Source organism: Anas acuta, chromosome 6 (genome assembly GCF_963932015.1).
Source record: "Anas acuta chromosome 6, bAnaAcu1.1, whole genome shotgun sequence".
In the NCBI taxonomy this organism is placed as follows: Eukaryota; Metazoa; Chordata; class Aves; order Anseriformes; family Anatidae; genus Anas; species Anas acuta.
In genome coordinates this window covers 9,808,884-9,835,174 of record NC_088984.1, presented here as the reverse complement: position 1 = coordinate 9,835,174, position 26,291 = coordinate 9,808,884, and the positions used below count along the sequence as shown (strand labels likewise).

General features: G+C 46.3%; 2 protein-coding genes across 3 annotated transcripts in view; one reads left to right on the top strand and one right to left on the bottom strand.

Annotated features, from left to right (window-relative positions):
* Positions 1-24: 24 nt before the first annotated feature.
* Positions 25-26,225, top strand: LYPD1 (LY6/PLAUR domain containing 1). Of its 2 annotated transcripts, XR_011098075.1 has the most exons (4): positions 25-449; positions 1,048-1,185; positions 23,418-25,611; positions 25,715-26,225. XR_011098075.1 is itself a non-coding variant. In XM_068687303.1 (3 exons), the coding sequence occupies exons 1-3, from the start codon at positions 398-400 to the stop codon at positions 23,651-23,653; spliced, it is 426 nt and encodes a 141-aa protein (XP_068543404.1). In that variant the 5' UTR covers positions 25-397; the 3' UTR covers positions 23,654-26,225. The 2 variants fall into 2 exon arrangements, 1 of the variants encoding a protein (XP_068543404.1); XM_068687303.1 differs by having other exon boundaries at positions 23,418-26,225.
* The window catches only part of GPR39 (G protein-coupled receptor 39), a 71,945-nt gene continuing 69,656 nt past the window's right edge, over positions 24,003-26,291 (bottom strand). The window contains exon 2 of the mRNA XM_068687301.1: positions 24,003-24,517. Within this exon, the coding sequence (XP_068543402.1) occupies positions 24,003-24,517 (515 nt within the window). The remainder of the gene's footprint in view (positions 24,518-26,291) is intronic.

The following is a 26,291-nucleotide window of genomic DNA, read 5'->3' as shown; positions in this document are numbered from 1 at the left end:
CCGGCCCCGCTCCGCCACCTGTGGAGGAGGAGAAGGAGGAGGAGGAGGAGCGGGGCTGAGGGGCTCGGCGGCAGCGGGGCTCCCTCCTCCCTCTCTCAACTTTCCCCGTCGGCGCTCCCCGCCCCGCTCGGCTCGGCGGCATCACATGGTGCTGAGGGAGGGAGAGAGGGAGGGGGGGAGCCGCCCCCCAGCCCTCGCCTCTCGTACGGCTGCCGCCAGCCTCGGCGCTCAACTCCGGCGGGGCTGGAGCGGGCAGGCGGGCAGGGAGGCTCCCGGGGCTCCTGAGCGCGGCGCAAGGCGGCGGGGAAGCGGCAGCAGCGCTCCCGGGGCGCCTCCCTCCCGCTGATGCCCCTTCGCGACCGCTGCACGCCAGCCCGGCGGCCGCGGCTCCGGGAGGATGCGGCTCTTCCTCCTCGCCGCAACTTTCTGGGGATTGTGCCTGGGTGCAGGTAAGGGGCTGCCCCCCCTACACACACACACACGGAGGCGCCCCGGCTGCCGGGCGAGGCACCCCGACGGAGCCGCGCGGAGCTCCCCGCTTGCCGTGCTGAAAGCGGGAGGTGAAGGATGCTCTGCGGCTGTAATTGCGCGTGGCAAAACAGTAATTAAACCGTTTGCACCGGATTAGGGGGGAAGGAAACCCGGCGGCGCGGATCAGGGGCCGGCCGGGTCCCTCTCCCTGGAGCCGGGCGGTTCTGAGCCCACCGTGCGCTGAGGGCACGGTGCGGAGCTGTGCCGGGTCCCCGCCGGGTCCCCGCCGCCTGCTGGCGGCTGCCGCCCGGCGGAGCGGGGCACGCACCTGCCCGCCCTCCCCGGAGCCCCCCGGAACGGAGCCGGCTCGTAGCGGGGTGCTGAGCGCACCGGGCATCGCCTCAGGGAAGCAGGAGACGCGTTGGGTGCGTTTTGGTTGTGCCGAAGTCCCACTTGGAGCTGCAGAGCTGTTAAGATCAGTGAAACGCAGAGAGAAAGGGATAAGCAGGACTTCTGCCACACATTGGGTTGCCTCTAATATTATTACTATTCTGAGCAAACCTCTGTCTGTTCCAGGTTTTGGGTTGCAAATACAGTGCTACCAGTGTGAGGAGTTCCAGCTGAACAATGACTGCTCTTCTCCAGAGTTTATTGTGAATTGTACAGTGAACGTTCAAGATATGTGTCAGAAAGAAGTCATGGAGAAAAGTTTTGGTAAGAATGTCATGATTATGCTCCTGTTTATTGGCGTTGGGCAGGATTTGTTGCTTCTTGCTCCACCCTTTCACAGTCTTCAGCTGCAAATAAATGTGGTATTCCCACCGAGAGACTTCTGATTCAATTTCTTATGCTTCAGAGTGACTTTGCAACTCAATAGAGTTAATAATTTCCCTTTAAAACTGGTGTCAAAACTGAAGGATATAAGCCAAATGTTGATAAAGCTGTTAATGCGCAGTCTTATAGGTCTCAGATTTAGTTTCCCAGCACTGGGAAATTAATAACAACAAGTTAGTTTAATCTCATTACAGTTAATTACATGGCTTTTTTCCCCAAGAGATGTAAGGAAAGAGCATTAAATTAATAATTCCCTCCTTTCTTTTATTTACTCTAGCAATTCATATACTCTGAAGGTTTATCTTAAGGGAAGGAAAGTTTAGTCATCTTTGCTTTCATCCATAAAAGAAAACATCAAGCAAAAGGGAGAGAAGAATATACTGAACATTTTTTTATTTTATTTTATTTTGAGTTCGAGGCAGAGTGGGAGGGCATAAATGGATGTATTTGCTATGCTCATTTTCTAAGTCTAAGGAGGTTTTTCCCTTACTGTAATTAATATTGAGTTAGCATATTTGGAGATAAATGTGTTCACAAACCAGCTGTGATTCTGCTTTTCAACCCTATTGTCTTTTGAGCTGTGCTAGAAATTGCTATTTTATTCAGCCTCATGGAAGAAATCTGAGATTTTTAGAGAGCTGCCTTGACTCTCAGAACACCGTGTTGCTCTGTAGCTTTCTGCATGTGTAGAAGACTACAGCTTTATTAGGGACTTCGGGGCTGGGTAGATGATGAGGAAATGTGTTTGCTGGAGTTTCTGTATCATCCTGCTTTTACTGCAAACAGAGATTAAGGTGTTTTTAGGCATTAGAAGGGTAAGATAGCAACAGCACTGGTATGCTTCCATGTAGATGTGACCCCTGTACCAAGTGGTAGGCTGATGGAGCAAAAGGCAGGACTGGACTTGACCATGATTTAAGGAGAACTTGCTCTCTGTAGCATAACAGCTTGCAGCCGAGGGTAATGCTTTAGAGCACGGACGTTACTGATGTAAAGGACTGTTATGCTGTTCATATAAATCCAGCTGAAGTATGTCCTTCCTCAGCGAGTCGTTCAGGGACAGGGGAGTCCCTCTCTTCCTAGCAAATGTGTGCAGCCTCTGTCTTGAACTGTAACATTGGTTCTTTTGCATTAGGGAACCATTCATCAGTATTTTCAAGGTGCTTATCAATTAGCTAGTGCTGCTTGTGCTGGTAGCTGCAGATCATTGCATTACGAGCAATATGAAAATACTAGCAGTTGTTGTTAACTGTTCAGCAGTAGCTGAGCTGCTGGCACTTTGTATCATCCTGGGTAACATCATGCACAGTGCCTGTTTCTGTACAGTATTCAGAAGCTCTCCAGTGTAGAGAAAAAGATGCATGTTTAAAGGAAGATTAGTCCTCTTCAAGCTGTATTTTATTGGAGTATTTTATTTCAAGTTTACTTGTAAAAGATGGTGATGATGTGAGATAGTTATGGCTTGCTAGGTACTTTGAAAGTCTCAGCATCTCTAAATGAATATTTGAAGGTTTTGCTATCTGCACACCAAAGATTCAATAATAATTTTAATCAGTCTGAGCTGATGCTGTGGAGGTTTGAAGTGCTGTCAATATGGTATGTAGACAAATGTAAAAATACCTGTCCTTAACAATAGTCAGTTGTTCTCAGTTAATTCTTAACATTTGTGTGCGTGTTTTCATATTTTTAAATATCTTCCTGGGGTCCTTCATGTTTCAATTCAGTGCTACCTCAGAGTGTGTCAGCCTTCCAGGAACACTGCTGTAATGTCTTCAGGTGGATGGTAGAGGAGTGTTTTCAGTCAGGGGAACCACTCGCATGTTGAAGTGCAACGCTTCTGGATAAGCGTGCTGCACATGTGCGTGCGCACACCTGCGGGTGTGTTGGGAGACAGCCTCTTGTGTGCCACATGTACCGGGGTTAGGCGGTCATGCTCCTTCTCACAGAGTAGCAAACAAGACTGCAATCTGGCCAGTGTGGCTGTGACACACTGAAAATGCGAGTTGAAACAGTTTTAATAGGTTTTAGACATCCAGAGATGCATAACAACTTGACCTTACTCCTACGAAGAAATTGATTTGCAAGTTGTATTTTTCTTTTCTGTGCAATTTTATACCATCTCTGGGCTGGTACTTGGATTTTCCCTTTAGGAGATAACTAGCATGCTGTGCATAGCAGGTACTACTGTTCTATTTTATTTAATTTACTTCTGTAAATGCAGTCCTTGTTCATTTGAAGCTGCGAGATTTAAATTTATTCACAAGCTGGAATTTAGAATTTTTAACCTAAGTATTTCAAATTGAGTGAAATTTACATTGTGAGCATAGTTTGTTATTCTCAGTCAATTCTAGAGAGAATGGGTTGTAAAACTGATATGATTCAGTTCATCATCCTTTATTGTTTTTATTCCTAATTGATATTTAAATGTGCGTAATATAAATGCCTTATTCTCACAAGTTTTATTTAATAATTCATTCTACTTCTACCAATACATCTCATAACTTCGTGGGTTTTTTCAGTTGTTGCTTATCACTGAAAGCTGAAGTGTTTCAAATATTGATTTTAATTTATAATAGATTTGAGTTCGAGTTTCTAACCCAGAATATGAAAGATGAGAATTTGCATTTATTTGACAATGCAATCTCATAATTAGAGTTTTTCCTCTTGACTAGATACAGCCAAAGGAGTGTAATTTAATTTTTATAGACTAACCCACTTTTATCCTTAGTAAAATATAGCTGTGTCAGTAAGCAAAATGTTAAGTTCTTCTAAACCATATTTAAAAGTTGAATGTGATATATTGAGGTAGAGTTCATGGTCTAAATGAGTAACCTACTGATCCAGTCACCCGGCCTTTGCAATATGTATCAGTCTGGTTAGCAGTGAAGGGGGTCTCCCCCTTACATTTTGTGGTGTGCCTACAACACAGTCCCCAGCTTGTAGCCAGTGACTTTTTCCTGGGGCACTTGTTAGTGCCTATTTAGTCACACAGCAACACTTGGATGGTTCAGCCTCAGTTCTGTATTAAACTAATGTAAGCAACTCAGTGGAGAACTTTGACTATGCAGTTTTTTCATTTATGTTGTAAATTATTCCTTCTGTCCGACTGTAGTTAAACAAACCACCCTTCTTCATTTGCTATAAATTAGGGTTAGTGCTTCAAATACTACTATTTTCTCAGAACATTTTCCCAATTTCTGGAGAGCCAATCTCACAAAGCGTATTTCAGGTTCAGGTGAGACAGAAGTAACAGCAGCTTAGACACATTTCTAAGCCAGTGCTTCAAAAAGCAGCTATTATTGTGACAGCCTCTGATGGGAGTAGCTCAGAATGCAGGTATTTGTCACTTATGTTTTGAATCAGATAGGCGGGCATGGTATCCCAGCTGTTGGTATTGTTGGGTAGAAACTTGCTTCAGTGCACAACTTAAAATGAATTGAGAATCCAGCAGTAATTAAGTATGTACCTGAGTGATAACGTGGAACTAGGATAACTCTGTCTCCCCTGCAAAGATGCGCTTTGCTATGGCAATTTATTTTTAGTTGCACTTGGGGATTTATCAGTGCACAGAATTAGAGACTTTGTCAAGTAAATGACAAAATATTTTTCTCACTTTAAGCAGAGTTTTATTTAAAATTTTTGCTGGCATACGTTTTATGCAGTTATGCTAATGTTCTGCTGCAGTGGGATAGACAGAAGGACAAGATTTTGCCTGTGAAGCAGAATCTTACAAATTACTTTGTTAATTTATTATTTGTTTTTTAGAGATTAAGTTATCGGTGCTTTTTACTTTTAGAGGGAAGAACGGTGAAAATGGGATGTGGCACTGAAGACTACACCAAGTAATTTTTGTCCCGTAGAAAGTAACATAAGGGATAAGTTTCCAGTGCATTTAGCTGGATATGCTGGTGTTTGAAAACAGCATAAATGAAATGTTTGACAAAGGATCAGAATTCTTGCTTATAATAATTCCATGTGCAGATACTTTGTGGAAATACCCATGGCAGACCCCTTCATCCTGCTTGCCTCTCTCCTTTCCCTCCATGGGCTTTTAACTCAGAAATTTCCATGCTGCTGCATTTTAGAATGTAAGTAGGGACAAAGAAATCCCATGGTGTACTGGGATTGGATGAAACATCTTGATGATACTTATATGAGTCTATAATATATATGTGCTTTTATACATACGTCATAGAAAACCTAATGTTTACCTTTTACTTAGGGCAAGAGCTCAGCCTCTGAGCATTAAAGCTGATATAAAATCTACTTAGGGCAAAATGAAACTTGCAATATGAATAGCTCAGAAAGGACTTGAGCTTGAAGGATGAGACCATCAATGCAGAAGGCAGCAAATGCAAATTTCACAGACCTTACTGTAAGTAAACCTGCCTATGTAAATGTTCTGAACAGTATACTTTGTGCTGTAATGTAGCAGTGAACATACTTTCACAAAATATCTTTCTTACTATGGGGGGGGAAGGATGTGCAATAACAAGGCTGATATTTTATAACATCTGTATATATAAAACTAAGATTGTTTATGAATTTCCCTTTGCAAATGAATTGGAAAACAAGCTCATTGCTTCTATTAATCTACAATAAGAAACTTCTTATTTGTTTGGTTTACAATGACCTTTCTAATGTATTTACATTGTATGTAATCATCCTGCAATGTAATTAAAGCAATTACTGTAATTGTATGCTTAAGAGTAGTGCATGGGAACATCAGGAACAAGATGATCATCTCACCGTTGTAATTTTTTTTTTCTTTACTTTCTTCAGTATTGGTTTCCAAGTTACTTGATTTATCCAGCAGAGGAAAGCAGTGTCTTAAGTTGTGCCGTGATTTGGCCTACGTTAACTTTTCTACTTATGATTTATTTATTTTTCAATCTTACTGTGTTGCTGCCATGCTTAAACTGCTTTGTGTGTGGCTGTTCAGGGTTACAGAAGCGCATACTCTTCTCTGTTTTCATGCGTAGCATCCATTAGTACTAATACTAACTGCACATTTGTATCAAGGGGAAATTATACTCTGGTGCACATGTATTGACTAAATGATTAAAATAGCAAACACAGTTTAATGCCTACAGCAATTCTGAAGACATTAAAGTTTTTCAGGTAATAGCTGTATCTCCAGTATCCGTTTAGAAACAGTAAGGAACATACACTGAGCTGGCAGTGAATCTTTTTTTCCCTCCACGCTGTCCCTTTTGGCCAAGGCTTATTAAAACAATTCAACTTTTGATATGTTTTTAAAATTAAAGTGTAATACAATCTTTATTGACAATTAAAAAAAAACTTAGCATGTGACAGTTGTTGTATCGTACCTCCTACTGTTGGGTACCCGATGAAATGAAGACACAGTAATACTGAAAGCATGCTATTTGTTTTTGATGCTGGCTTGAATAAAAAGCATACAGTATATGTTGGTAATTTGTACTGCATGCTGAAAACTTAGAGCTGTGGATATATTTCCATTCAGAAACACTTTCCAGATGCCAAAGCTTTTCTTAGGAAATTGTTTCCAATCTTTGAGTTGCTTGGAAAACTTCCAGACACACATGATGAACCGAACTAAGTGCATCAGCTAAGGAGAAATTATGGACAGTACTTAATAGGTTGCTGTTTTGACTGTCTTTAAATACACAAGAGTAATGGCAGAGTTAACAGTTCAAGTAGTTTATGACTCAAAAGTCATGACAAATATCCAAGTGCAAAAGTGATGAAGGGCTGTATTATTTTAAGGAAGTTGTGGTAACTGGTCCAGTGAATTTCATTTTTCACCGGACATGGACAATAGCTTTTTATGTTTTTCTATTTCTCAGACTTGTATGAAAGGTATACAATTGAATTTGGGGAGGATACAGTGCACACAGCCTGGTATCTTTTAAACCTCCTTTAAGACTACTGCACTTCACACACAAGTGATCTGCATTTCCAAAACCTTCCCTGTGGACTGACCCTATCACTTCTCGTAGCTTCCAGTGACTTTATCAAAATGTAGGCAAATGCATTTTTATTAGATCTAAACTCTTTTCATCTCCATTTTTCATTTTTAGTCTGGACATTTATTGGAAGGGTTCACAGAATCACAGAATTTTCTAGGTTGGAAGAGACCTCCAAGATCATCGAGTCCAACCTCTGACCTAAAACTAACAGTCCCCACTAAACCACATCCCCAAGCTCTACATCTAAACGTCTCCTGAAGACCTCCAGGGATGGTGACTCCACCACCTCCCTGGGCAGCCCGCTCCAATGCCCCACAACCCCTCCAGCAAAGAAATTCCTCCTAACATCCAACCTAAAACTCCCCTGGCGTAACTCTAGCCCATTCCCCCCCGTCCTGTCACCAGGCACATGGGAGAACAGGCCAACCCCCACCCCGCCACAGCCTCCTCCAATGTACCTATACAGAGCAACAAGGTCACCCCTGAGCCTCCTCCTCTCTAGGCCGAACAAGCCCAGCTCCCTCAGCCGCTCCTCGTAGGACTTGCTCTCCAGGCCCCTCACCAGCTTCGTCGCCCTTCTTTGGACCCGCTCAAGCACCTCGATGTCCTTCTTGTAGCGAGGGGCCCAAAACTGAACACAGTACTCGAGGTGCGGCCTCACCAGAGCCGAGTACAGGGGGACGATCACCTCCCTAGCCCTGCTGGTCACAGTGTTTCTGATACAAGCCAGGATGCCGTTGGCCTTCTTGGCCACCTGAGCACACTGCTGGCTCATACTCAGCCGACTGTCCACCACCACTCCCAGGTCCTTCTCTGCCTGGCAGCTCTCCAACCATTCCTCTCCCAGCCTGTAGTTCTGCTTGGGGTTATTGCGCCCCAGGTGCAGGACCCGGCACTTGGCCTTATTGAACTTCATACAGTTGACCTCAGCCCATCGGTGCAGCCTATCCAGATCCTCCTGCAGAGCCTTCCTACCCTCGAGCAGATCGACACACGCACCTAGCTTGGTGTCATCTGCAAACTTACTGAGGGTGCACTCGATGCCGTCATCCAGATCATTGATGAAGATGTTAAAGAGGACCGGCCCCAGCACCGAGCCCTGGGGGACGCCACTAGTGACTGGCCTCCAACTGGACTTGGCTCCATTCACCACAACTCTTTGGGCCCGGCTATCCAGCCAGTTTCTAACCCAACGAAGCGTGCGCCAGTCCAAGCCAAGAGCAGCCAGTTTCTTGAGGAGAATGCTGTGGGAGACGGTGTCAAAAGCCTTGCTGAAGTCAAGGTAGACCACATCCACAGCCTTTCCCTCGTCCACCCAGCGCGTCACTTTGTCGTAGAAGGAGATCAGGTTCGTCAAGCAGGACCTGCCTTCCATAAACCCATGCTGGCTGGGCCTGATCGCCTGCTTGCCCTTCAAGTGCCGCATGATGACTCCCAAGAGGATCTGCTCCATGAGCTTCCCTGGTACTGAGGTCAAACTGACCGGCCTGTAGTTCCCCGGGTCTGCCCTCCGGCCCTTCTTGTAGATGGGCGTCACATTTGCTAGCCGCCAGTCAGCTGGGACCTCCCCCGATAGCCAGGACTGCTGATAAATGATGGATAGGGGCTTGGCCAGCTCCTCTGCCAGTTCTCTCAGTACCCTTGGGTGGATCCCATCCGGCCCCATCGATTTGTGGACATCCAAGTGCTGTAGCAGGTCACCAACCAGTTCTTCGTGGATGGTGAGGGCCACATCCTGCCCCCCGTCCCCTTCCACCAGTTCTGGGTACTGGGTATCCAGAGAGCAACCGGTTTTGCCGCTAAAGACTGAGGCAAAGAAGGCATTGAGCACCTCCGCCTTTTCCTCATCTCTTGTAACTAAGTTTCCCCCTGCATCCAGTAAAGGATGGAGATTCTCCCTAGTCCTCCTTTTTGTGTTGATGTATTTATAAAAGCGTTTTTTATTGTCTTTAACGGCAGTAGCCAGATTGAGCTCCAGACGAGCTTTGGCCTTCCTAATCTTGTCCCTGCACAGCCTCGCTACATCCTTATAGTCCTCCTTAGTGGCCTGCCCAATTTTCCAAAGATTATAAACCCTCTTTTTTCTCCTAAGCTCAAGCCACAATTCTCTGTTGAGCCAGGCTGGTCTTCTTCCCCGCTGGCTCATCTTTGGGCGCATGGGAATAGACCGCTCCTGCACCATTAGGATTTGCCTCTTAAAGAGCGCCCAGCCTTCCTGGACCCCTCTGCCCTTCAGAACCGCCTCCCATGGGACTCCACCAACTAGTGTCCTGAGCAGCCCAAAGTCAGCCCTCCGAAAGTCCAATACAGTGGTTTTACTGGTTCCCTTCCTGGCCCCGCCAAGAATAGTGAACTCCACCATTTCGTGGTCACTCTGCCCAAGACTGTTCCCGACAATCACATCCTCCACCAGTCCTTCTCTGTTTGTGAAGAGAAGGTCTAGCAGGGCACCACCCCTGGTAGGTTCACTAATCAGCTGCGTCAGGAAGCTATCTTCCACTTTCTCCAGAAACCTCCTAGACTGCTTCCTCTGGGCTGTGTTGTGCTTCCAGGATATGTCAGGGAAGTTGAAGTCCCCCACGAGTACAAGCGCTGACGAATTCGCAACTTCTGTCAGCTGCCTGTAGAACTCCTCATCCGTCTCCTCATCCTGGTTCGGCGGTCTATAGCAGACCCCGACCAGGACACTAGCCTTGTTGTCCCTGCCGATCCTAACCCAAAGGGACTCGATCTTGTCATTCCTAGCCTCGAGTTCTACAACATCGAAAGACTCTCTAATATAGAGAGCCACACCGCCACCCCTTCTGTGCTGCCTGTCCCTTCTGAAGAGCCTATAGCCAGGCATCGCAGCACTCCAGTCATGAGACTGGTCCCACCACGTTTCCGTGATGGCAACCAAGTCGTAGCCTGCCCGCTGCACGATGGCTTCCAGCTCCTCCTGTTTATTACCCATGCTGCGTGCATTGGTGTAGATGCACTTCAGCTGGGCCTTTACCTTATCCTCCGGCCTTGCCATTGTTCCCCCTGGCACAGCCCCAACAGTCCTTGTTTCAGCCCCATCCCCCTTCTTACCTAGTTTAAAGCCCTATCTATCAGCCCTGCCAACTCCTGACCCAAGATCCTTACCCCTCTCCGAGAGAGGCCCATCCCATCCGGTGCCATCAGGCCCGGTGTAGCATAGACCTTCCCGTGATCAAAAAACCCAAAGTTGTGCCGGTCACACCAGTCACGAAGCCACGAGTTTATGCGAACAGCGCACCTTTCAGCTTCCATCCCCCCTATCGGAAGGACAGAGGCAAACACAACCTGTGCGCCTGAACCTCTAAGTTGTCGCCCCAAATCCCTAAAGTCTCTTTTGATCGCCTTCGGGCTTCTCTTTGCTACTTCATCGCTACCAGCCTGAAAGACCAATAGCGGGTAGTAGTCAGTGGGCCGTACCAGGCGCTTGACCTTCTTGGCAATGTCCCTGACCCTGGCCCCAGGGAGGCAGCAGACCTCCCTACGGGTAGGGTCAGGCCGACAAATAGGGCCCTCTGTTCCCCTAAGGACAGAGTCACCCACAACAATCACCCTTCTTTCGTTCTTGGTGGAGGCAGTCCTGATGCGTGGAGTTGACCTCCTCACCCTAGGAATCCTCCTGGGAACACTTTCTACCTCTTCCTCAGTTGCTGTTGATCTCTCATTCTCCAGGGCCTCAAACCTGTTTTGTAAGGGCACCTGGGAAGGTGGGGTCGGAAGAGGAGGGCATCGCCTGCGATGTCGAGCAGGGACCTGTCTCCATTCCTCCTCAACTCCCAGGTCCCCTCCCTCTGCCCGACGGCGACTGGGCAGGGTGTCCACCCCCATTTGGGGTGTCTCACCCCGGTACCTCTCCTTGAGGCCCTGCAGGGAGTTGCTCCAGAAGTCTATCTCCCGCTCACACTCCCTGATGGCCCTCAGCCTCTCCACCTCCTCCTTGAGCTCCGCCACCATGCGGATCAGGTCATCCACTTGCTCACACCTAACACACGCAGCGTCTCTGCCTCCTGCCGATGGCAGGAATAGGCTCTGACACTCCCTGCATCCGGTGACCTGAACCGCTGCATTCTTTAGCGGGCAGTCGGTCTGGGTGTGTACCGACCTCCTGCAGAGCGCTCCGTGCCTGGTGGAGACCATTATCGCCTAGCTAACGACTGTCGTTAACAGGCGTTCGTGTGGGCGGGGGTTCCTCTCCGCCCTTCCTGCTCGCCCTGCCTGCGCGAACTGCCGCGCTAACTGCCGCGCCACTCCCTTCTGACGCGCCACGCCCTGTTTGCCCGCCCTGTTCGCCGCGCTCCTGGTCGCTCGCGCTCCCTAGGGGCTGCTTTTGAACGGCCGGGGAGGGGGGCGCTGCTGGCTCCGCCTTCGCCTCGTCAGCCTCCCTCACGAGGGCTGCCGGCTCCTGGCGGCTCCCTGAAGTCGGCTCGATGCCGGAAAGTTAGCCCTGCCTGGCCCGATCCCCCGCTCCGCTGCAGAACGCGTCTGCCCCGGAGCCGATCGCCTCGGCAAATGGCAGTGAAATGGCGGTGGCGCCCGGTTTAAATAGCCCGCCGCTGACGCTGCTGGCTCCGCCTTCGCCTCGTCAGCCTCCCTCACGAGGGCTGCCGGCTCCTGGCGGCTCCCTGAAGTCGGCTCGATGCCGGAAAGTTAGCCCTGCCTGGCCCGATCCCCCGCTCCGCTGCAGAACGCGTCTGCCCCGGAGCCGATCGCCTCGGCAAATGGCAGTGAAATGGCGGTGGCGCCCGGTTTAAATAGCCCGCCGCTGACGCTGCTGGCTCCGCCTTCGCCTCGTCAGCCTCCCTCACGAGGGCTGCCGGCTCCTGGCGGCTCCCTGAAGTCGGCTCGATGCCGGAAAGTTAGCCCTGCCTGGCCCGATCCCCCGCTCCGCTGCAGAACGCGTCTGCCCCGGAGCCGATCGCCTCGGCAAATGGCAGTGAAATGGCGGTGGCGCCCGGTTTAAATAGCCCGCCGCTGACGCTGCTGGCTCCGCCTTCGCCTCGTCAGCCTCCCTCACGAGGGCTGCCGGCTCCTGGCGGCTCCCTGAAGTCGGCTCGATGCCGGAAAGTTAGCCCTGCCTGGCCCGATCCCCCGCTCCGCTGCAGAACGCGTCTGCCCCGGAGCCGATCGCCTCGGCAAATGGCAGTGAAATGGCGGTGGCGCCCGGTTTAAATAGCCCGCCGCTGACGCTGCTGGCTCCGCCTTCGCCTCGTCAGCCTCCCTCACGAGGGCTGCCGGCTCCTGGCGGCTCCCTGAAGTCGGCTCGATGCCGGAAAGTTAGCCCTGCCTGGCCCGATCCCCCGCTCCGCTGCAGAACGCGTCTGCCCCGGAGCCGATCGCCTCGGCAAATGGCAGTGAAATGGCGGTGGCGCCCGGTTTAAATAGCCCGCCGCTGACGCTGCTGGCTCCGCCTTCGCCTCGTCAGCCTCCCTCACGAGGGCTGCCGGCTCCTGGCGGCTCCCTGAAGTCGGCTCGATGCCGGAAAGTTAGCCCTGCCTGGCCCGATCCCCCGCTCCGCTGCAGAACGCGTCTGCCCCGGAGCCGATCGCCTCGGCAAATGGCAGTGAAATGGCGGTGGCGCCCGGTTTAAATAGCCCGCCGCTGACGCTGCTGGCTCCGCCTTCGCCTCGTCAGCCTCCCTCACGAGGGCTGCCGGCTCCTGGCGGCTCCCTGAAGTCGGCTCGATGCCGGAAAGTTAGCCCTGCCTGGCCCGATCCCCCGCTCCGCTGCAGAACGCGTCTGCCCCGGAGCCGATCGCCTCGGCAAATGGCAGTGAAATGGCGGTGGCGCCCGGTTTAAATAGCCCGCCGCTGACGCTGCTGGCTCCGCCTTCGCCTCGTCAGCCTCCCTCACGAGGGCTGCCGGCTCCTGGCGGCTCCCTGAAGTCGGCTCGATGCCGGAAAGTTAGCCCTGCCTGGCCCGATCCCCCGCTCCGCTGCAGAACGCGTCTGCCCCGGAGCCGATCGCCTCGGCAAATGGCAGTGAAATGGCGGTGGCGCCCGGTTTAAATAGCCCGCCGCTGACGCTGCTGGCTCCGCCTTCGCCTCGTCAGCCTCCCTCACGAGGGCTGCCGGCTCCTGGCGGCTCCCTGAAGTCGGCTCGATGCCGGAAAGTTAGCCCTGCCTGGCCCGATCCCCCGCTCCGCTGCAGAACGCGTCTGCCCCGGAGCCGATCGCCTCGGCAAATGGCAGTGAAATGGCGGTGGCGCCCGGTTTAAATAGCCCGCCGCTGACGCTGCTGGCTCCGCCTTCGCCTCGTCAGCCTCCCTCACGAGGGCTGCCGGCTCCTGGCGGCTCCCTGAAGTCGGCTCGATGCCGGAAAGTTAGCCCTGCCTGGCCCGATCCCCCGCTCCGCTGCAGAACGCGTCTGCCCCGGAGCCGATCGCCTCGGCAAATGGGTTGGTGTAACCTACTTTGCCAAATTAGCAATGATGCTATGAATGTGGGGAAAATATACATAAACAAATAAACAGGCCAAGCCTGTTCTAAAGTTGAACAGGTTATAAAACTGTAGGTATAAAATAACTAAGCTATAAAAGCTGAATGGATTTTTAAAATCCATTAGCACCATAGCAGCACACCAGTATAAACATGTGAGACATTCCACATGAATGGCAAGATCATGTGGAATTGGCAAGATCATCAGTGAGTAAGATGTATCAAGACATTTTGCATGTAAAATTATTTATGGGACTTACTACAAAAGTATATAATTTTGTAAAGGCGTAAAGGATTGTGGCTTTCCACTTCATTTCAGCAGATACGGATTGTGTCAAGAAAAATGCTGACACACAATCCTGAAAGTGAAGTCCAAGTTCACCTCTCTTGCTAGAAGATAAAGTATATTTTGGTCTTGATATCCAAGGCATTTCCTTTTGTTGTTGTTGTTGTAGCATGAACATACAGATGATGGAGAACTGTGAACCAGCTTTGCTTGAAAGAATGAATTTGTTAATGCTTGGCTCTAAGTCCCCATTAGTGAGCAGAGAAATTAATAAGGACAGTAGGAAACAAAAGAATTAGACATGCAGGTGAAAGTTGAGCTTTGCCTTTTGGTTTGTAGCCTCCAGTGGCTTTAAAAAATGCTTGATAATACCAGCATTAGCAGCTGTACTTAACTTTCTCCGTCTATGCATTTTTAAGCAGTTGAATGCCTTGCTTCTGCTTTGTGATGCTGCAAGCAGTAATAAAGGCTACTTTGTACTGTTATTTACCTTATTAACAGTGTAGTTTTGATTCAGATTTCCAGTACCAGAATTAGAAGGCACGATTTATGAAGAGATAGCATGGTAATCCAGACTGCTGTCATCTGTCGGTCAACGATTACCCAGTTTTCTTCTAAAATGTTTTAATTTCTGCAAGATGATGTGGAAGTTCAGGTCAGAAGGAGAATGAGGAGGCCATTATTTCATTTTCAAAAACCTCCTATTATTTTCCACAAAAAAGTGCAAAAAATAATTTTAAAATACACCAGATATAGGAGGGTTTGTGATCCTGTAGGAGGATTTGTGAGTTTTCGCTGAAAATTATGATGAAAATATGCTAATATGAGCAGGTAGGTTTCGGTTTGCTTTTTTTTTTTTTCAGAATTATGTACTCCATAAGAGTCTAATCGCATGGATATGCTTTTATCTTGCCTACTGAACACATCAAAGGGAGGAGATAGGGATGAAATAGCTGTGGTCCTAAAACACAGGATTAAAAATCGGGAAGTATGTGTCCCAGCTTTGTAAAAGATTTCAGGTCACCTAATTTCAGTGCCTAAGTTTCTTCAACTAAAGAACAGTGATTATCCTTGCTTGTAGTATTTAATTAGTTGTTTATAAGGCATTTAGTACATTTCATGAGAATTTCTAGCAAGGTACAAATTATTTAACCCACTCATGAGCTCCAGAAAGAAAGCTGAGAAGATGGGATAGAAAGAGTTTGTGCAAAATGAAGCACAGAGGATGTGGTTGGATATGGTTATACTTTACAGTGGTTATACTTTAAACTTTCTCTTCCTAACTTTGCATTTACAATCATAAATAAATAAATTAAGCTTCCCCAGCATAAATTCTGTTTTAAACCAATATAAACATGATCCAGCTGTAACCATGACTGTGCATGGAAGCACAGCATTGGAAGAATGTTACCTTTCCAACATTCAGTCACTTTCTAAGATATTTAGAACCTTATTAGATGAAACATTTCTATTGAAACATAATCTAGAAGATTATTATAAGATCTCTAGAAAACAGCAAGTCACAATGGGAACTGTTGCCTCTGTCACTGTATGAAGTATGCAAGCAGGTTCTAGCTAAGGAGCAGACAATTTATAATGGCAAAACCACTGATGTCATAAAAAGATGGGCACAAAACCTAATATGAAAACTAGAACTTAGAAATGTATTTCTTTATATTTTGAATGCAATTTTGAACTTTACTGGTACAGTAAAATCCAGAAATAGTCACATTGTATATTTTATGTGCTTCAGAAAAGGGTATTAAATGTTTACGTGTTGCTGTAGAGTAAGTTCTCGTTTTAGGTTTCAGCATACATCACAGAACTTTTATAACTCCTACTGGGTGCTGAATTTCACTCAACTGGAGGGATGACAGTTTAGGACAAGAAATAAAGGTTGATATATAATCGAAACCAAAGTCAAAGTGTGGGTAGGCACACAAGACAACAAGTCCAAGCACAACAAAAAGGAAAACTTGCAGACTTACCAGGACTGAACGTTGACTGCTGTGAAATAAGATAATTGGAGCTATTGGGGATACTGTAACAGAGGAGGAGTATCAGTTCATACACATGGTCCTCGGTACACATGAAAATAACACAAAACAAATGGCATGCAAATCATCAAAATATGCTAATACTAGATAACTACAGGTTTCACAGGGGTTGTGTGTGCTGTAATACGAAGTGGCCACTGTTGGGCAGTTTTCCGCCTCTTGTTTGGAGGAGACAGACAAAGATTAAAAGACACGAGGGGATAACTTCTGCCAAAGTCTCTTAATGGTACACCTCAAAATTTATGTTCGCCTACCTGCTAACTTTTTTAAGTTACTTATCCTAAGATACAGAACTTCCCTACATGCTTGAAGCTGTGCTTGTGTGTACATCCACACCTCCTACTCCAAGCTGGACAAGGGGATTTTGTGACTGCTCAAGGATGACTTGTTCCTGAACCTTTGCTTGGCACAGAGTTTCTTCCAGCACTGCAGAAGATTTCATGCAGCCTGCATGCTTGGAGTACACAGAGAAGATTTCTCTAAAGCAGTATTGTGGAAGGAATTGCAGAAGACAAATACGACTTCATGCCTACAGAGTTGGATATGTACAAAACACTGGAGCAAGTGTGTAGTTTTTTTTTGTTTTTAATGAGGGTTTGTCAGTCATAGCCCATTAGGTGGAATGTTTGGCTTGAAAGAGTTGGCATTGGGCTAAACAGAATTGTGTGTTTGGTGTGAGTTAAACTTACAGCTACCGGTTTTGTGGCCATAGCCAGTTCTGGTGTAGAGCAGAGTGCAGCAGTTTCTTGCTGAGGTGTATCTTTGCAGGAAACAGGTTAAGAGTAGTTGGGTCATCAAGTGGGAAGGTGGCTGTCTTTTTTGGAAATGAGGTCATGGATCTTGGGTGTGGTATCTTAGTTGCCGAGTTTGGCCTCAAAGACTTCTACTGAAGGACGGTCTTGAGTGTACAGGTGCAAAGCAAAGTTACCTATTTTTAGGATTATGGTTGGCTCTAAGGTCGGTGGGTCAGACTTGCTCTTTTTTCTCTGTACCTTCTATAACAGAAGAATTTGAGGTGCCTAATAAGCAGTAAGAAAAGCAGTAGGAAAAAATGTTTGGATATTCTAACGTCTTTTATATATGGTGTAAGAAGTAGGTAGGTATGATGTCACCTTGTTGTTGTCCCAGAAACATGTTTAGCTGCTACTCAACATGTAGATAACATGCACTGAGCTTTGCAGACAGGGTAGGTGGAAGAACTCTCATATTTTAGATTTGAATAAATTGTAGCATCAATTGTTTGTTGCTATCAAGACTGAATGCATCTGCATGCGACTGAAACAGAGTACCAGGGTGTGGATGTGTGGAGCTAGACAGCAGCTAAGCAGGGGCTTTGAGCATTGCAATACAGTTCTCGGGTGTGTGCGTAGTGTGGATCTTGACGAGAAAATCGGTATTGCAAACTGGAGCTATGGAACAGCCTTCAGGACCTTTACCTTCATCACTTAATTGCATGGAATAGGGCAGAAATGCTGCAGAAATAGTTCTGGGCCTTCACGCTCTCTCAATGTATGATCAGATGGGGCAGAGAGAAGCATAAGGTTGGCAGGTTGCTCAGTCCAGGAGTAAATTGTCAATGTTTGGTTTTACCTCAGAGTGTTGGATTTGTTTATTTGTTGGTGTCTTGTTTGTTTTAATGTGTAGTAGGTGCCTGTGGAAGAAGAGGGGGTGGAATATTACTGCACTGTCACACAGGCACTCCAGCCTTGTCTACTCCCCTCTCTTCTTAAAAGTACTGGTAAAGTGCATCTTCAGCCAACCACACAGGCCTTGAGGCTAAAATGAAGGAAAATCAATCTGTCAGCAATAGATACTTTATAGTAAAACATCTTTATAGTACCTATGCATATGCATAGCACACGCTGCCCTGCTGAATCAGTGAAAAGGCTGAATTACTCAGTACTCAGCTATCAAGAGAATGCACAGCACATACAGTAATTGTGCACCAGTGTAAACTGTTGAGGGTAGGTAGCTGGGAACAACCCTGTCCCAATAAAAGCAGAGTACAAAACATGAGCTGTCCTTACCCAGCCAGAAACTCAGAACATTTGTAGATAGAAGAAGAGCTCCCCCAAAGTTTGCCAATTATATTTCTATGTGATGCATTAATGACAGTATCAAGCTGATTGCTCAAGCAAGAATATCCAGTAATTAGCAGTTGTCTGTGGTATGAGCCTTACGAGGCAGATAACCACTCTGAAGCACTGTCTGCTGTTCAGACTGCTGGTGGCAGATGGTGCCGGAAGATCTCAGAACTGGCTCAACACTAAAATAAACCACTGCAAGTGTCAAGTATGAGGAAGGACATCCTTGTGATAAAAAAGCAATTTGTTTTCCACAGATAATGTGGAAAGGATGCTGTTGTCCTACCTGAGCTCAGTGGGCAAACAGCAGTAGCTGTGGTATATTAGCTGGAGCAAGGAGAGTGGCATTTCACAGAGTCACAGAATAGTTTCAGTTGGAAAGAACCTTAAATATATAATTCCGGACCCCCTGCCATAAACAGGGACACCTCCTGCGAGCCCAGGCTTCCCAAAGCCCCATCCAGCCTGACCTTCAACGCTGTCAGGGATGGGGCAGCCACAGCTTCTTTGGGCAGCCTGTGCCAGGGCCTCTCAGTGAAGAACTTCTTTCTAATGTCTGCTCTAAATCTCCTCTCTTTCTGTTTAAAGCCATTACCCCTTGTCTTATCGCTGCACCCCCTGACAAAGGGTCTTTCCCCAGCTTTGCTGTAGGCCCCCTTTAGGTACTGAAAGGCTACTACAAGGTCTCCCCAAAGCTTTGTCTTCTCCAGGCTGAACAACCCCAATGCCCTCAGCCTGCCTTCACAGGAGAGGTGCTTCACAGATAGTTGTGCCCCAGGTGCAGGACCTGGCACGTGGACTTGTTGAACTTCATGCAGTTGGCCTCAGCCCATCGGTCCGGCCTATCCAGATCCCTCTGCAGGCCCTTCATACCCTCGAGCAGATCAAGCCTCCTGCCCTACTTGGTGTCACCAGCAAATTTGCTGCGGGTGTGCTCCATCCCCTCATCCAGATCATCAATGAAGATATTGAAGAGAACTGGCCCAAGTACTGGGCCCTGGGGGACACCACTAGTGACTGGCCTCCAACTGGATTTAGCTCCATTCACCACGACTCTTTGGGCCCAGCTACCCAGCTGTTTTTTAACCCAACAAAGCGTACACCCATCCAAGCCTTGAGCAGCCAGTTTCTTCTGGAGAATGCCATGGGAAATGTTGTCAACAGCCCTACTGAAGTCTGAGTAGATCACGTCCACAGCCTTTCCCTCGTCCACTGAATGTGTCACCTTGTTGTAGAAGGAGATCAGGTTCATCAAGCAGGATCTGCCTTTCATAAACGCCTGCTAACTGGGCCTGATCGCCTGCTTGCCCTGTAAGTGCTGTGATGGCACTCAAGATAATCTGCTCCAGGGGCTTCCCCAGCTCTGAGGTTAGACTGACAGGCTTGTAATTTCCTGGATCCTCCTTCCAGCCTTTCTTGTAGATGGGCGAAACATTTGCTAGCCGCCAGTTGACTGGGACCTCCCCTGATAGCCAGGGCTGCTGATAAATGATGGAAACATCCTGACTAGCACTTCTCTCAGTACCCTTGGGTGGATGTCACCTGAACCTATAGACTGGCACACATTTAAGTGGATAGCAGGTCACTAAGCATTTCCTCATGGATTATGAGGTCTCTATTCTGCTCCCTCTCCCTATCTACCAGCTCAGGGGGCAACAAGTGGTCTAGCTGCTAAAGACTGAGGAAAAAAAGGCAGTAAGTACCTCAGCCTTTTCCTCATCCCTTGTCACTGTTTCCCTCCACATCTAATACAGGATGGAGAGTCTCTTTAGTCCTCCTTTTTTTCTTTGTGTGTTTATAAAGACATTTTTTATTGTCTTTGACAGTAATAGCCAGATTGAGCTTCAGCTGGGCTTTGGCACTTCTAATTTTCTACCTGCACAGCCTCATGACATCTTTGCAGTTCTCCTGAGTGCCCGCCCCTTCTTCCAAAGGCTATAAACCCTCTTTCTCTTCCTGAGCTCTAGCCACAGCTCTCTGGTCTACCAGGCTGGTTTCTTTTGCACTGACTTATCTCTTAGCATGTGGGGACAGCCTGCTCCCGGGCCTTTAGGATTTCTAAGCCAGTGGTCAACTGCAGTAGCTGTGGTATATTAAGCCATTGCTGGGGTAAGAGGGGTAGTGCTTCTGGCATTGAATCATGGAAGTCAGTTGTGCTAATTTATTTTCTACCACAATTTATTTCACTGGAATCACAATATGGTGTGAAAAAGGCTTAAGAGTATTTTCCTGCTTTTAAATCATACAGTTAAGAGTGTCATTCCTTTTTGACACTCAAAGTTAAAAAAAAAAAAAAAAAAAGTGAACTCGTGGCTGAAATGTTCTAAAAATGCCACTCTTGTAGTAGCAATGTTCTTTCTTTTTCCATTAATCTTCTATGCCTGTTTTCATTTTCATTATGTCTTGCCATAAAGATACTACAGAACTACAGAAGAGGGACAGCCATTTTATCCTGATCAAGTTTAGTTCACGCCTGATGCTTCATAAATTCTTGGAAGCTTAATTAGTGTACAATAACATCTAATTTGTGAGCTGAAAAGGATCCATAAGTATTTAAAGAAAAAAGAAAGCTTGGCTGTGGAGGATGTCTTAACTTAGTAGCTATTGAAAAACTGATGGAAGTGATGACTTTTTTTAATTCTGTCAAGAATCTTGTTACAATTCAGATTATAGCTGGAAATGGGAGTAAACAATCATTTGGGAGTGGAATTTCCAACTGGAAAAAAATAGTTACAGAAAAGACACAGGAGAAGCATTACAATGGGATTTTATTACTGGTGAGATTATTCTCTCTATTTATGCGTGAACATGGTCCATCTGTGTGTGAAACTCCAGTGCTGAAGTTGTAAAATTCTGGTCTGTGCCGGAATATTGGGGTTTGACTTTAAAAAGAGCTCAGGATTATTCTGTGGAATTTATCCCGTAGAACAGAGGTGTTGTAAATGCCTGGAGTTATGCTGCAGGACTTCGATTTCTGCAGGAGAGGTCTCCTGGAGTTGTCAGGTGAAAAACATGCATCCGAGCGCATTGCCTAATTGTTCACAGCACTGTACAGCTCTCATCTCCTAGTCTACTGGAATATTGCAAGGTATATGATATTTTCAGGGACTTTGCTAAATCATTTGCTGTTGAGAATAGGGCCTTGCAGGAATTCCACAAAAAAGAAATGGCAGACAGGCAATGATCTATAAAACAATGGGAGTAGCAAATCTGCCAATGTCAAAAGCTTTTGGCAGACATGGGCTTTGAGGAGAAAACTGAGATTTGCTGCTGTGTATGGAAGACTGAAGAATGGCTGAGTTAGGCAGGTGGCTGTAGCTGTAGGGAAGGAATAGATGATGAAGAGGTGCTGGATTAGAGGGGGGAAAACAACCACTGTGTTTAGTTCCACTGAATGCAGGACTTCTTTTTTTTCAGGAGAGAAAGGGAAAGAAAAAAGTTAACTGCAGCCATGGGAAGGGTCACGTCTGCCTCAGCTGTAGGAAGACTTCGGACAAAATACCAGATCTTTGTGGGAGACAGCTACTGAGATGTCAGTATCACAAACCTATCGATGGCAGCATAGTCGAGGCCCCTTGGCAATGGTCTGTCAGCAGGGCCAGAGCTCTCCTTTTTGTGACCTACACCAATATTGTGCCTCCTGATCAGTCAGCCGTTGCTGGTACGGTTAGAGCCGCCTGTAGCTCCTCTACCTTCCTGAGAAAAGACTCCACCTGCTGTGTTGATTGATTGAAGCTCACTGGAGATAGAGAAAGATTTAATACTGTCTTGAGGGCTTCTCTTCATGAGTTTAACCTGACAGCCTTAAAACACATCTCAGAGTTCAGATTTGGGGCGGGAGGGACAACAAAAAGCAGAGAAGTCCTCACGTTGTTTGAATGGCAGCGAGGTAGTGACAGTACAAAAGAACTGCTTTAATTAAGATCCTCTGAAGGCAGGAAATCCTTCTTTCTGAACATAACCCAGATAAACAGTATTTTGCTGCTACACACAGCACTTAGTAGTGTGGTGCCAGTTGCTACTGCAGAAGTATCTACTGAACGGTGTAGGTGCTGCAATGCTTGTTTCTGAAGTTCCTGGGGATTTAACAAGTACCTGCAGGTTACTTTCCTGCCTCGTTTCTTTCAATAATAAAAAAACAATTCTTAATCACTGTGTGTTTAGGAAACGTTATGGAACCATGCTTCAGGGTTTGGAGGCACTGTCTGAGGGAATCCTGGTCCCATGTCCTTCAGAGGGGAAAAGAAAAATCCTTTTGAGCATCTCATATTCTAAAGGAATCATGATTTTATTAGCCTTAGAAATATTTACCTCTTTCTGCAACCACAAGACAATACGAGCAAACCTCCAGTATGTAGATGGTGCATGCCTTTGTCCAGCACAATTTCTACTGTATCACTTGTGGGAAAATTTTAGAGCAATGAGAGGTGGAACTGCCACAACTGGTTCCTGCTGTGTTTGGGAGTGGATGGGAGGGGGAAGACAACTATTTATTTTATAGCCTTTATGGAACATTTTAAAATAACAGCTATGTGCATCAGAATGTACATGTTTTTTTTCAGATATGAAGAATTTGAGAAGTTATATATTTAATTAGGTTAACTAATTAAAATAGATTAAATTTAGTCATATTTATAAATAAAAGACATTCAGAAAACCCATTTCTGTCCAAATGGAAGTTATTTGTTGAAGCGTTAAACTTCAAAGAGAGCAAGAACTGCGATTACTTGGAAAAGTACTTCTAGTTTTTCTTTAAAATAAAAAAGTGGGGTAGAGAAGAAGAAAGTTTTGCTGAGAGTCATTCTCCTTTTACTCTTGGTTACTTGTGTCTGTGTGGCAAAGCAACAAGAAAGGGAAAAAAAACACATTAAAAGGCAAATTAACAGCATATAAAACAGTAGCTATGGAGACACCTTAATTCAGACACATTCAGCATCAAAAAGTAATTTTCAAACTAACTGCATTCCAGTTGTAGCTATTCAAACAATGTATTCCAAAACATGGAAAATTCTGGTTATAAAATACATTTTGCTGTACATTATGTGAATCAAGTATTTTTGGTTCCAACCAGAGTTAAATAAAAGAAAAAAATGCCAGAAAGGGTGGCCATGATCCTCCTGCAGTGCAGAGCTGGTAGTCACGTCCCAGCTCAGGTTTGTGTCTTAATCACCAGCATTGCTTTGGAGATTTAACTGGTTTTGCAACAGTTTTCAAGTGTGAGTCATGTTATAAAGGAAAGCTAGGTTTGTACCAAGCTGAGTAACCTTTGTTCTGTGTCACAGGAATCATGTATCGCAAATCCTGCGCATCTTCAGCAGCCTGTCTGATAGCCTCTGCCGGATATCAGTCTTTTTGCTCTCCTGGGAAAGTGAACTCTGTTTGTATCAGCTGCTGCAACACTCCGCTCTGCAATGGACCCCGGCCGAAGAAGAGAGGGAATTCTGGTGTGGTGCCGAGGGCACACGTGATAACCACTGCTCTGCTCCTTAAATTGTCTCTCTTGTTTTTGTATTGCTAAACTTCGAGCAAGTTTTTTGCTCTGCACAGTTTGTTCTGTCTCCTTTCTTCAAAGACACTGCAATTATTTTCTATTTGTTTCCAAATCCCTATCAGCAGCGAGGGAAGTTCAGTGGCTGTGGGGAGAAAGAGGCTGACATTTTTGGCAGCTAATGAATTCAGTTAGCAGATTGAATTTCCAGTGTGCACTTAAAAATCTAAACAGCAGGATCCAGAACTCCTGCTCTTTTTGCATAACTGGAAACAAATCCATCTGTGTTATTGCATTTAAGATGTAGTCAGTTCCTCAGCCACTTTAATTCACGTTTTTAAGTTCATCGCTGATCGTTAACTTTGCCTTATATATGAAGTCATACTTCATTTTCACAAAGGCTGGTTTGTGTGTCTGGAGCGGGCTCTGAGCTCGTCTTCAGTGGCACTACTTCCAAGCTGGGCTCCAGTGATTCAAGACCTGGTTTCTGTGGACTGCAGTTGGTCTCAGTCTGAAAAGTACTTAAAAAAACTTTCTTGCTGCTCTTGGTGGAAGAATTGCGCACAGAGGAAAAGAAGAGCGGGCGCAGGGACCGTCTGCTCCTGGCTGTCGAGTTCAGGTTGGCTCTGAGGAACTTCTCTTTGTTGGCGTGCTGTATGGTCAGGTGGCAGCGGAGGACCTGCAGAAACACGCTGCGGAACTGCTGAGAGGAGATGTTGTACAGCAGGGGGTTCACCACGGAGCTGAGGAAGAAGAAGCTGTCAGCTATGGGAAGAAGAGTGATGTACGCTCTGAAGTAGGGGACAGTCCAGTCCTGCTTTGGTTTTGCAGCAGCCATGATCCTTCTAACCTGGTTTGGCATCCAGCATATTGCTAGAGTTGCAACAATCAGCCCTGTGAACAAACAGAGAAGCACAGAGTCACAGAATATCCCGAGCTGGAAGGGATCCACGAGGATCAGCAAGTCCAACGCCTGGGTCCCCAAAGGACCACCCAAAAATCACGTGTCTGAGAGCCTTGTCTCGGAGGGAGAAGTGTGCGTATGTAGGGGGAAAAAAACAAAGGACCTAGTATCAGTTCTGCACTTACTGGTTAGGAAACACTACCAGTTTTTCAGTGTTTTGCTTAACAGCTTTTTCTGCCAGTAGCTTTTTTTGTTTGTTTGTTTTAATTACTGTTACGAGGTCATTGCAGCATATGCTACGGACAAAAGATCGCACAGTGCTTGGATAGTGTTTCTTTGTACCTGTTGCCATTTATTAGTTTTCAAGGTGTTCTTTCATCAATGCCTATATCTTTGGAAAGAATGGGTCTTTGTTTTGGTCTGTGTTCTTACACTTTTTATGTTTTTCCCTTTATTTTGAGAAACAAATGAACAAAATAAATAGAACCTATAGCCATATAAGATCAGGCAATACCCAAAAGAGATCAGATTCTTGTTTGTACTTTACAAAAAAAGAAGAAACTGTATGCATAGTAATATATTTGGTGTTATTTTTGGTAAATTTCCTCTTACAGAAGATATTTTTAAGTAAAATATGTATGGATCTTTTTATGGTAATTAAGATTTGTTGGGCTTTCTTAAAATCAAATTCCAGTGGAATTAAATTATGAATGTAAATGAGAAAAACCCAAGCCTAATCATGAAAGTGTAAACAGTTTCGGATTATAAATTATGCTTTAAAATGTGGTATCCGACCATTTTGTATTTATATGTAGATATAAATACACATTGCTGCATCACTGATGGCATTAAAAAGGGGGTGGCTTAAGTGCTGGATGTCTGAAAACACTGCTTCTGCTCAGCGGAGCTGCAGCAGCAATGCCATCCTCAGAAGTGCAGCCCTGGAGAAACATGTTGGTGACGGGAGAGCTCAGCGCCCACCAGGAGATGGAGCAGGGGATGGGCACCCAGGACGGGCACCCCAGTCCTCCCTGGCACCCACTTCCAGCACACAGATGTGCTGGCATCCTACATGAACCATGAGGTACAGGAGATAATTCCTCTACAGTGCTCCCCTTCAAAGCTCTACTTCTGAAACGAAATAGAGCCACAGGTTTACTGCTCCCGCTTTGTTTTTCTCTTTGCAGGAAGCGTGCCTTATGCGAGTGCTTCAGAGGGAGTGCAAGTTGCAGGCTGCCTTCCCTGCTGCAAGTGCACAAAGTAGCAGGGAGTATCTTGCTGGTGCGTGGTTTGCCTTTCCAGAGACACTTGTGGTTTTTATTTCCTGGAGTGCTGTGCCTCCTTTCCCAGCAGAAGCACGGAAAGGTTTTCTTACCTGTCTAGAATGGCAGATGCCCCCACTAAACAGATCACTGTAGGAATGCAGTTCTGAAACAGTACATTCCCACTGTTTTCAAGCCAGAAAAATGATATTTTACTAGTGAGCAGACATGAATGTAATGGGAAGGGTGGAAGAAAATCAAGCTTTTTTACTTTGAAACTGAAGACAGGGTATTTCCCCATTCCCTCCACCACCATCTCCATCAAAGGAAAGGCAAGAAACGTCAGGTTTTCTTAAAGAAGTTGATTTTCTTAATGAAAGCCATAATTATGATCTCACTGAATGACAGATACCAAATAAAAGTCATCTTTTTGCTCGTGTGCTTCCATAATCACTTAATGTCACAGCAAAAGTAGTCACTTCACGTCACGGTAATTTTGGAA

Excerpts from the sequence above, each read along its gene's own strand:
- LYPD1 (XM_068687303.1), top strand. The coding sequence starts at position 398 with ATGCGGCTCTTCCTCCTCGCCGCAACTTTCTGGGGATTGTGCCTGGGT. Across the intron at positions 450-1,047 it reads GGGATTGTGCCTGGGTGCAG|GTTTTGGGTTGCAAATACAG; the intron begins GTAAGGGGCTGC and ends TGTCTGTTCCAG. Across the intron at positions 1,186-23,417 it reads AGTCATGGAGAAAAGTTTTG|GAATCATGTATCGCAAATCC; the intron begins GTAAGAATGTCA and ends TCTGTGTCACAG.